The following is a 10,819-nucleotide window of genomic DNA, read 5'->3' on the forward strand; positions in this document are numbered from 1 at the left end:
AACAATCATTCAAGCAAGATACGTATTATAACCACATTACATAGTTATTACAAAGAGTGCATCATAGATTTCTCTGTCTTTCTCTTGAGGAAAAGTGATTAGCATCAATCCCACTAGCACACTCACACATTAACCAGAGGGTCTCATAACGGACCTCAATAGTTATAGCCGCTTCACTAAAATCACTCTAACCGTGTGAAAAAAATGTTAGTTTTTGGAACTTATTATTCTAAAGATTATTAAAGGGCAGCTATATAAGTCATTGAATTAAACCTCTTAAAGATAGAATTCCAAGGTCCAGGTAATAAGAGCTATGATTTTTAAGTTGGATAGACAATAGCCATGATGGCCTTAATTTTATCATAACTTGGTGTTACCTACTTCTTACAGATTCAGATATGCACACATATGCACATGGTTATGGATACCTTATTTTCTTAATTGTTATTTTCTGCAAAGAATTTACTATAAAAATCAATCTTATAAATTTAGATTAATATTTTATTAATTAATTTGTCTGGAGAAATAATTAGTTTAAAAATTCTAGAATAATGATTATGTATAAATTAAAAAAAATGTGAATATATTATATCATAGTTTTAATTTTGCATTAAACATATATTTGATAAAAAAAATATAATCATAAAATGCAACTCTAAGTTTTATATTTAAATTTCAAAAATGTGCATTCTCCATTATCAGCCAAACCGTATTACTTGTATATTTTCAAAATGGCCGTGCTCCTTTATGCGCCAAACTGTATCCTTGTGGTACCTCCGGTGCTTTGCTAAACGCGCTTGGTTGACGATTATATTTAATTGCCATCAGCAAAAAATGTAGATCTGAGATGCTTCTGCGCTATTTAAGGAGATAGAAGCATCGTTATTTCTTCAAATCCTTTATTTTCTTCTCTCCCTTCCCGTTTCCCGTCTGTGAAGTTCCTCTACAAAAGCTTGTCTCCCTTATTTTATCACTCGGCTTGGTGAAGCTAGGCTGCGATCACGCTGAGAAGGTTCTTTGCGAACTTCGTTTCTTCTAATTATTCTTTTTCTTTCTAGCGATTGTTATGTGGATTTTAACAAGGGTTCTTCAAAATGTGATATTTCTAGCCCCCTTTCTTCCCAGATCTGGATCTATGTATAGCTGCAATCTTTTTTTTTTTGCTTCCTTCCTTTTTTTTTAATGTTCTTGGATCTATTGCCACTAAAATCTGTTAATTTTCTTATTTATCTGGATCCGTTATTAGATTATTGAGTGTTGCTGTTACATTTCTAGATCTGTCTGATTTTTGTGGTTTTGTTGTGGATCTGATTTGGGTTTATCATTGTCTTTGCGGATCTGGTTTTCTGCAGCTTTATAAGGGTTTTGTCATTCCGTCGTTCTATTATAATGGAAGAGATTATTGGCTAACTTTTGAAAGACAAGTTTGTTTTTGAGAATGTGGGGAACTTCTTATGATTATTTAACTCATCACATTTTATTCTTGCATTGTATGCACGTAATATGTGGATCTGCACATTAAATTCAGATTTATCTTCATGCTTTTAAAAAACATTTGATATCTTTTGTTTGTTTTAGTTAAAGCATTTAAACTATCCGGAAATCTTTCACTGCTTTTTTTTTCCAACACCTCCAGTGAGTAAACTGAACATACTGTTACGTCTCTGGAAATTGCTTCTATTCCTTTTTTTTTCTATATTTCTGCATACATTTTCCTCTGTAGTTGCTTATTTTTTCTTCATAGTATTCTTCTTTTCAAATAGGATGAAAATTAATAAACTAGAGCTGAGTATTATCTTTTTCAAACATGTTCATTTGTTATCTTATTGAGTTCAGGCTCAGTTTGAACATAAGCCGAGTTTAAAAATCTATTTTATGCTTGTTAATAATTTAGTTATCCAGTTTTAGATGTAGTTGAACTTTTATCTAGCCAAATTAATTTTTTTCTTGTTGCTGTTGATTTAAAACCACATGCTTATTGTTTGACATAAATAGGGTTGAATTATAATTAAAGTTTATATTATTACTAATTTTTAATTATGATCTTTGGTGCAGTTCAATTAATCTATTATAATATATATATCTATATATATATATATATGTATATATAGGCGGGGTCACTGTAAGTCTCATCAGGTCAAGGGTTCGATCCTACCGTGGCACGGGGGCTCTGGAATTTTAGGCACATGGCCCGGGCTCTCATCATAGAGCCAAAAAGTGCATGGGAAATCGATTTCCTTTAAAAAAAAATACATGTAGATAGATACATAGCTTTTTAACTTTTGTCTTCAAAAGGAGAGAAGGGTGGGAGTTGAACCTCAAATTTAATTAAAACAATAGAAAAAATATATTACAAATGGTTGTTAAAGAAAATAGTTCTTAAACACATTTTACATGTAGTCTATGATGCTATAAATATGCATGCAATGTTCGACATGCATTTGATTTGTACATGTGTGCAACACGTGTCGGACATGCATTGCAAGTCAAATTAAAATTAAAAAAAGGGGTTACATCTTTATCCCGCTTCCATCTTATCATCAACTTTATTGGCTGGACAATCCGAATCTATTGGAGTTTATGAAGTTGTTGAGTTACTGCCGTTTCCCTCAATGGTTTCTCAATCCGCAAGTCTTGGTAGAAAGGAGAGGGAGGCCATCCATGTGGTCTAGCTAGGGCTGTCATCAGTTGTTGCACCACTCGTCGTAGAAATCTCCTTGTAAAATGATTTGATGCCATGACCATAAAGGGGCTCCAAAGCCAAGCAATTTATGTTCTTCTCAATTTCCACAAATGCTTTCACATAATGCTGAACAAACAAAATACCGCCGGAGAAGTGAAGATAATTTTCATTAACGTGGCGTCTTCTTTGGCGCTGGTGACATAGAAGTTGAGGTTGAAAATTTTGTTAGTATCTGCCACCTTTGGAAAATTCAAACCGCTTGCAATTTTCTTTGCCACATACTGCAACGTCTCATCATCAAGTGTAGAAGCCTTTGAGCCGTTCCTGTCAACCTTCCTATCACTGTTCTCATCGCCGATTTTGCCGTTCCCTTTGCTATTCCTATTGTCGATTTCACCCTCATTCAGAAGCTTATGAGCTATTCCTGTCACCTATTTTGTCATCCTCGTCTCCGTTCCTATTGTCGATTTTTCCTCAATCGATCTCTCGCCTAACAGAAGCATCAAAAGGAGTTTGGTGATACCCTGCAGGCTGCAACCTCCATTTCCATGTCTCGAAGGTTGGCGCAGGATTTGACAAAAATGGAAGCTCGAACAGGAAGTAGACAGAGTAAGTAGTAATATTAAGTTTCGGGTGTGAAATACGTAAACTTTATTTTTTAACTGCCTCCATTTCCATGTCTCGAAGGTTGGCGCATGATTTGACAAAAATGGAAGCTCGAACGGGAAGTAGACAGAGTAAGTAGTAATATTAAGATTCGGGTGTGAAATACGTAAACTTTATTTTTTAACTTCCTCTATATGTAAAAGCCTTTAAAAAAATTGTAAACACGTGTCCTAAAATTATATTTAATTTTTATAAATAACAACAAAATGTATAATAAAATATTAGATTTTGATGATTAATGTCGCATCAAATAAATTATATATATATACACACACACGCACATCCCATCTTTATAAAAAAAATTTTATGATCATTCTTTTTAATTTTTTGCTAAATTTTGATCATTCTTTTTTTTCTTATACTTAATATTTTTTAGTTTTTTTTTGTTTAGTTTTGATTTATGAATTTTATAATAAATTTTGTTTATCATTCTTAAATATATTATTTTAAAATCTTATAATGTTAGGATCTTTTTTATTTATTTAATTTGTGTGATAGAAAAGTACCGCTTAGACTGAAAGTAAAGTTTTATAAGACAGTGGTGAGATCAATAATGCTCTATGGTGTTGAATGTTGGCCTTTAAAAGAGAAGCATAATTCTAAGTTAAGTGTTGCCGAGATGAAATGATTAGGTGGATGAGTGGCTTTACACTTAGAGACAAAATGCGAAATGAATATATCCGTGATAGGGTTGGTGTAGCTTTTGTGACGGACAAAATTAGAGAAAGTCGTCTTAGATGGTTTGGTCACATTAAGTGCCGACCATCTGATGATTTATATTCGACTTATGTTAAGAAAGGAAGAGGTAGACCTAGGAAGACTTGGGCTTATTGTATAATGATCTTAATTTATTAGAACTAAATGTAAATATGACACTAAATAGGATGCAATGGAGAAAAAGGATTCATGTAGCCGACCCCACATAGTGGGATTAAGGCTTTGTTGTTGTTGTTGATGTTGCTGTATAAGTATGTATATAATAATACTATGTCGCTGAATGTTGGCCTTTAAAAGAGAAGCATAATACTAAGTTAAGTGTTGCCGAGATGAGAATGATTAGGTGGATGAGTGGCTTTACACTTAGAGACAAAATGCGAAATGAATAGATCCGTGATAGGGTTGGTGTAGCTCCTATGACGGACAAAATTAGAGAAAGTCGTCTTAGATGGTTTGGTCACATTAAGTGCCGACCATGTGATGATCCGATTAGGAGAGTAGTTGTTTTATATTCGATTTATGTTCAGAAAGACAGAAGATGACCTAGGAAGACTTGGGTTTATTGTATAAAAAATGATCTTAATTTATTAGAACTAAATGAAAATATGACACTAAATAGGACGCAATGGAGAAAAAGGATTCATGTAGCCGACCCCACGTAGTGGGATTAAGGCTTTGTTGTTGTTGTTGTTGTCGTTGTATGCATATAATAATACTATGTCGCGTGTCCCGGCTCTATATTTTGATAATTAGCCATGTCCCTTGAATGTATTGTATCATGTTAGTATCGATGTATCCTAGTTAACCAAATGAACATAAAATATAACTTGGTGATTGTGTGATGAGTATCCAATGAAATATACATAAGTTTGGCAAAATATTCCAAAACCCAATAACTATCTTGTGAGACAACATGATTGCAATACAAATTAACAAGAGAGGAAGCATCAGAGAGAAAATTCAACTGAGGGTAACTAAATTTAAAATTTAGTCAAAGAGATTTCAAGGGATCAAATCGTAGAGTGTCTAATCTCTCATCTTTGCTAATAAGAAAACACTAGAGATGTAGGCATGACAAAAAAAAAAAAACATAAAAAAATAGGATTCAACGATTAGAAGTATCCCAAAAAAGCATAGGATTCAAAGAAAAGGAGTATACCAAAAAACCAAAAATTTTAATAGGTGTGTTGAATAGAAGAAACAAAAGAAAGCTGCCAAGGCGAGAGCCATTACAATAAAACCAGGGAAGTCAAAGTGAAAACATATGTATATAAAATCTTCCCGCCAATCTCATATAGAAATGATATTATGTCCAAAACCGTTGCAATGGAATAAATTGAAAACTGAAACAAGGCTAGACGAAAAGTAGCTATCTATGGAAAGTGGGCCAATAAAGAAGCTGAAGAAGCTGCCATTGTAGCATGTCCAAATACAATAAAAAAGTAGACATTAGTGCAGAGTATCCACTTGAGAGATAGACCGTATATAATCATATCTAAACTAATGGGAACAAGGTTTTGAAAGTTTTGTGATATCTACCTAAATATTTCAAATTTTTTGTCTAGCATTTTAATTGGAATTTCACTTTATAATAACAGTGAATGATCTTGAATTATTTTTTCCATGAAGTTTATAGATGCGTGCTCTCAAATTCTATATGCTAGACAAATACTGGTCGTGACGCTGAGGTTTTAAAGGGTTGAACTTGTCATATTCCATTCCACATACTGCAATAGTAGGTTAAAGGTGGGACATAAGAGGAAAGCGTGCATAAATGGCATTCAGAATTTCATTAATTCATAAAGATTAGCTAAAAAGGAATTGGTCGGAGGATTAATTCATCAAATTATAAAATAAGTATTTATAACTAACCAAGATATTATGTTAGTTGAGGGTTAGTAATGTTGAGACCCCACTTTGTAAGTAATAAATCATATATGGAGAATCTTAATGTATAATGATATGCCCAGTCATTATATTCCTGTGAATATTCTGCTAGTGAGAATGTTGATATACCTTGAAATATATAAGGTAAGTTCTTATTATTTTATATGATCTCATTTTCATCAGAAGTAAAGGCGACATTTACATATGTTCTATGGATGATATTATATTTACTTTATGGGCTTACATTTTAAGAAGCACCATAGATAATTGTAGAGTGGTGTTTTTCTAGTCAATTGAAGATATGAGAGAACAGCTTAGCCAAACAATTCCAGGAAACGCTTGTCTTTTGAATCATGAAATAAAGCAAAGATCAGCCACAACCAACAATGTAGATGTTAGTTCTATATTTTTGAGCGATTTTGGCTATGCCTTTTGAAATTTGAGTAAATAAAAATCTGTTGGTACCATTTATTGGAATATTTTGCTTTAACCAATAGCTAATGCAGTCAGATTCTTTTAAGTTGTCTGAAACAATTTTAATTTTGCAAGCATACTTTAGAATGTACCGGGAAGGAATCTGAAGTATCTTTTATCATAGGCGCAAAATTATTTTACCATGATATAAGGTGTGTGAACTTAATTGCATCGAGTACATCTATCGCAAAGGAAGTTGGAGCAATTTTTTTTTAATATTCTAAATATAATTCTTAGGAAGAAAAATGTTCTAAACCAATACACACAAAGTTTCAAAATGAGAAAATTAATCAATTGAAGCCTACAAAACAAAAGAAACTGTTTGGACTTGCTGCTATACGAGTATACTAAGGGTCTGTTTGATGCAGCTGCAACTTATTGAATAATCTGCTGATAAACTAGGTGCGGTAGCTATTATAAATTTTTATTTTTTTCGAAAAGCCAGACCTCAGCCAGAAAACTATCACCACACCTAGACATGTTCGGTGTGAAAACGTTGTTTTCAGTGTTTTGAAAACGCATAGGCTGCCAAACAGCACTTAACGCAGTTTACCCAAACAGCTAGGTGCGTTTTCAAAATGCCACCACACCTCAGAAGTCAGTAGTTTTTGATTTTGAGCTATATATAAGAATGCTCGGATAATAGATTGACGAGTAAATAATATTTGAAGCTAATCTTGGCATCAAGTGAGGTAAATCGAATAGTACTTTTGGAGAAACAAATATTGATTTTGTGAATAGTAATCATTAGACAACAAAGTATGAAATTTGTGATTTAAGGCATGCGAGATACATATGCCAACCTTACCAAAAATGAAAATGTCATTCACATATAAAAGATGAGAGAGTTTTGAGTAATCGCTGGAGATCTTTTAAGAGGGTAGAAGATGTGAGATTGTCATGCACAAGCATTTTGCTACAGAATCATTGACTAAGAAAAAAGCTAGGTGGGAATTAGAATTTCCGTATCTTAAAGTTGAACCAAGACACTTTCAACTTTGTCATTACAACAATAACAACAACAAGCTTTTTTCTTATTGAGTGGGGTCGACATGAATCATTTTTCTCCATTTTATCTTATTGAGCGTCATATTTTTATTTAATTCTAATAAACTATGATCAGTTTTATACAGTATGCCCAAGTTTTTTTAGGTATATCGCTACCCTTAAAATAAGTCAAATCTAAAACATATGCTCTCCTAACTGGACCATCAGATGGTCGACGTTTAATGTGACCAAACCCTCTAAGACGACCTCTCTCTCTAGTTTTATCTGCCATTGGAGCCACACCAACCCTTTCATTGATGTATTTGTTTTGCATTGTCTCTAAGTGTAAAAGCACTCATCTACCTAAACATTCTCATCTCAGCAGCAGCAGTAAAATAATTAGACTCTAATCCAAGAAATAAAGAGAGACGATAATATTATTGAAGGAAATCTCTGCGAACATAGCTATATGCTTTTATATCTCTATTTTGGTTATAAAATGTACCATACCCGTTTCATTTGTTGAAGTCTTTCACGACATGAATTTTGTCTGACAAGTCCTATTGGGTAAGGTGAATGATTTCAAGCATAATAGGCTTAAAGATGGACAGGTACGGTCTTAGGCTCGTAGCTTTTAATATATAAAAGTAGTTGTATAAAGAAATAAACATTAACTTCGGTAGCTAGGGATGAGGATAAATAGCAATTGCTTTGACATTTTTTGAGAAACTTTTTTTTTTAAATAATTTATTAATTCTGTGAAAACTTGATATCCAAGCATATCCCAGACATATATGAAGAATTTTGTAGTGAAACTATGAGTGGCAGGGAAAACAAAAACATATATTGAAAATTTTGAGAGGCAAATTTACCTACTGAATTTAAAACAAAGTGAGATGCATGTGAGGAATTTATTTAGTTTAAAGTAATAGATTGTAGCATTAGTGATGTCAATAATGATGGAGGAACCATAATAAGTGTTATTTTGTTTTGGCTCTTTCAATTACCCTCTCCGTAGGTTGGCTTCCTATTTTGTTTTGGCTCTTTCAATTACCCATGTTGTATGCAAATTGTTTTTATTGACCAATGGATTATGAATAAGCTTGGCTTCATAATTAAAGAAGTAATCAATGGGATTGATGCCCAGGTGAAGATGAACTTTGAGTTGATTGTTTTAAGTTAATTGGGGGATTCAGTGATCTTCGAAGCATATGGAACAAAACTTGGTTTTTAAAGCACCATCACATAATGAGATCCCCAATGGCGGGGATGCTCTAAATATTACTGTGAAGATCTTTGATGTTAGAATGGTAACCCAAAATGTTCTTTGAACCATTTCAATGAATTTGAGCTCTAGTGAAGGTGCTTATTGGAGACTAATCAAAGCTCACTGGTGGAAGGATTTTATTATAAGATAGGTGAATAATATCCAACTGAGAGAAGTGAAAAACATTTTTAAGCATGTCGTGATAGATGACTCATGGGAGCTGTTGAACCGATTGTACGAATTGCCAATAGATAAACTCATCTCATTGTGCCGAAGGAATCTGATGTAGTTAAAAGGACCCTCGTCATAATCGAGCATTATTAATGGAGGAGGCAATATGCCCAGTGGTAGACTAGAGGTATTTCTTGTCATTTTGTGAAGTAGAAACATAAGCTTGTAGTAGTAGAAGGCATAGAACCAATACTAACCATTTCACCTTGGAGCACGGATTGATCCATGTCCCACCATTGCTGCCAAGAAGGAAAATTGAGACAACCATCTTCATTTTTGAAAATCTTATGTGCATTGATAAAGTAAAGGTCAATTAATGGAGAAACATACTTTTTGTTTGATACTTCATCATATACTTAAACCTCAATTACTATGCATATAGTTTTTAAAACGTGTTAGATATGAGAAAATTGATATTCAAAATAAATCAATTAATGAGTAATTAAACAACTTGAAGCAGACATTTTGTTGTGATCTTAGTTAGCAATTTGTTGAACAATAGATGATTTCGTTCATGAACATAAATGAATGAGCTTGTCAAAGTTCATGTTTGCTCATTTTTATGTAGATTTCTCAAAATTATGTTCAAATTTATTAATTTACTAAAATAATCGACATGAGAGTATAATTTCCATTGAGTATACTAAATCACTGAGAACCTTCTGCTTAGATTTGTTATGCCTTTTTTCAACGGCCATAAATTTTGCCCCAATTTCGAATTCAGTTCTGTTCCAGTTACCATCCTGATAATCCAATCCTTGGATTTCTGGGATTTTTCGTATGAATGAATGAAAACTGTGTTAACTTTATGGTTCCCAGGTAAAAAGTACAAAGAATCCCGGCAATCCAAATTGAGATTGGATGGCTGTCTACTTATTAGATAACTGAAGAGGATCTAAAATCCTAACTTCCTTGTTGCCCATATTCTTTTTTGAACTATTCCTTATTTTTCATTTGCTGTACTCGACAGATTTGAATCATCTGAAAAAATGCTATGATTTTCAAGGCCATCTAATCTGGATTGGATGGCCAGAAATTCAATAAACACTTTGTGGTTTGTTGCTCCTCAACGAGGAGGTATCCAACGCTATCTGGAGGTTACTTTTGTGCTTTATTCATGATAGTTTGATGCCATTATTTTTCCATCCATATCTCAGAATGAGATCATATAGACGACATTAGGAAAACAAATTTTAACATTTTCTTTTTTATTTATTTCTGTTTATTAGGAGGAGAAGATGGTGAAGATCTGCTGCATTGGTGCTGGCTATGTGGGGGGTCCAACCATGGCTGTCATTGCTGTCAAGTGCCCAACCATTGAGGTGGTGGTTGTAGACATCTCTGTTGCTCGCATTAATGCGTGGAACAGTGATCAGCTCCCTATCTATGAGCCAGGCCTTGATGACGTCGTGAAGAAGTGCAGGGGGAGAAACCTCTTCTTTAGCACTGAAGTGGAAAAGCACGTGTGTGAGGCTGATATCATCTTTGTCTCCGTGAACACACCCACCAAAACTCGTGGTCTTGGAGCTGGCAAGGCTGCTGATCTTACCTATTGGGAGAGTGCAGCCCGCATGATAGCTGATGTCTCCAAATCTGATAAGATTGTTGTTGAGAAATCTACAGTCCCTGTTAAGACTGCCGAGGCCATTGAGAAGATCTTGACACACAATAGCAAGGGAATTAACTATCAGATCCTATCAAACCCAGAGTTTCTTGCTGAAGGTACGGCGATACAAGATCTTTTCAATCCCGATCGCGTGCTTATTGGGGGTCGAGAGACCCCTGAGGGCCAAAAGGCTGTGCAGGCCTTGAAGGATGTTTACACCCAGTGGGTGCCAGAGGGCCGTGTTCTTACCACAAATCTGTGGTCGGCTGAGTTGTCAAAGCTTGCAGCCAATGCTTTCTTA

The 10,819-nt window shown here is 34.1% G+C and overlaps 1 protein-coding gene across 1 annotated transcript; it reads left to right on the forward strand.

Annotated features, from left to right (window-relative positions):
* Positions 1–714: 714 nt before the first annotated feature.
* LOC110035730 (UDP-glucose 6-dehydrogenase 4) lies at positions 715–10,819 on the forward strand (the record flags this gene model as incomplete). Its single annotated transcript, XM_020740009.1, is given in 3 exon segments — positions 715–1,012; positions 9,883–10,009; positions 10,142–10,819. Coding segments are annotated over 2 exon segments (750 nt in total), but the record flags the coding sequence as incomplete, so codon positions are not given.

This window comes from Phalaenopsis equestris, unplaced genomic scaffold, assembly GCF_001263595.1.
Source record: "Phalaenopsis equestris unplaced genomic scaffold, ASM126359v1 Scaffold199482, whole genome shotgun sequence".
NCBI lineage: Eukaryota > Viridiplantae > Streptophyta > Magnoliopsida > Asparagales > Orchidaceae > Phalaenopsis > Phalaenopsis equestris.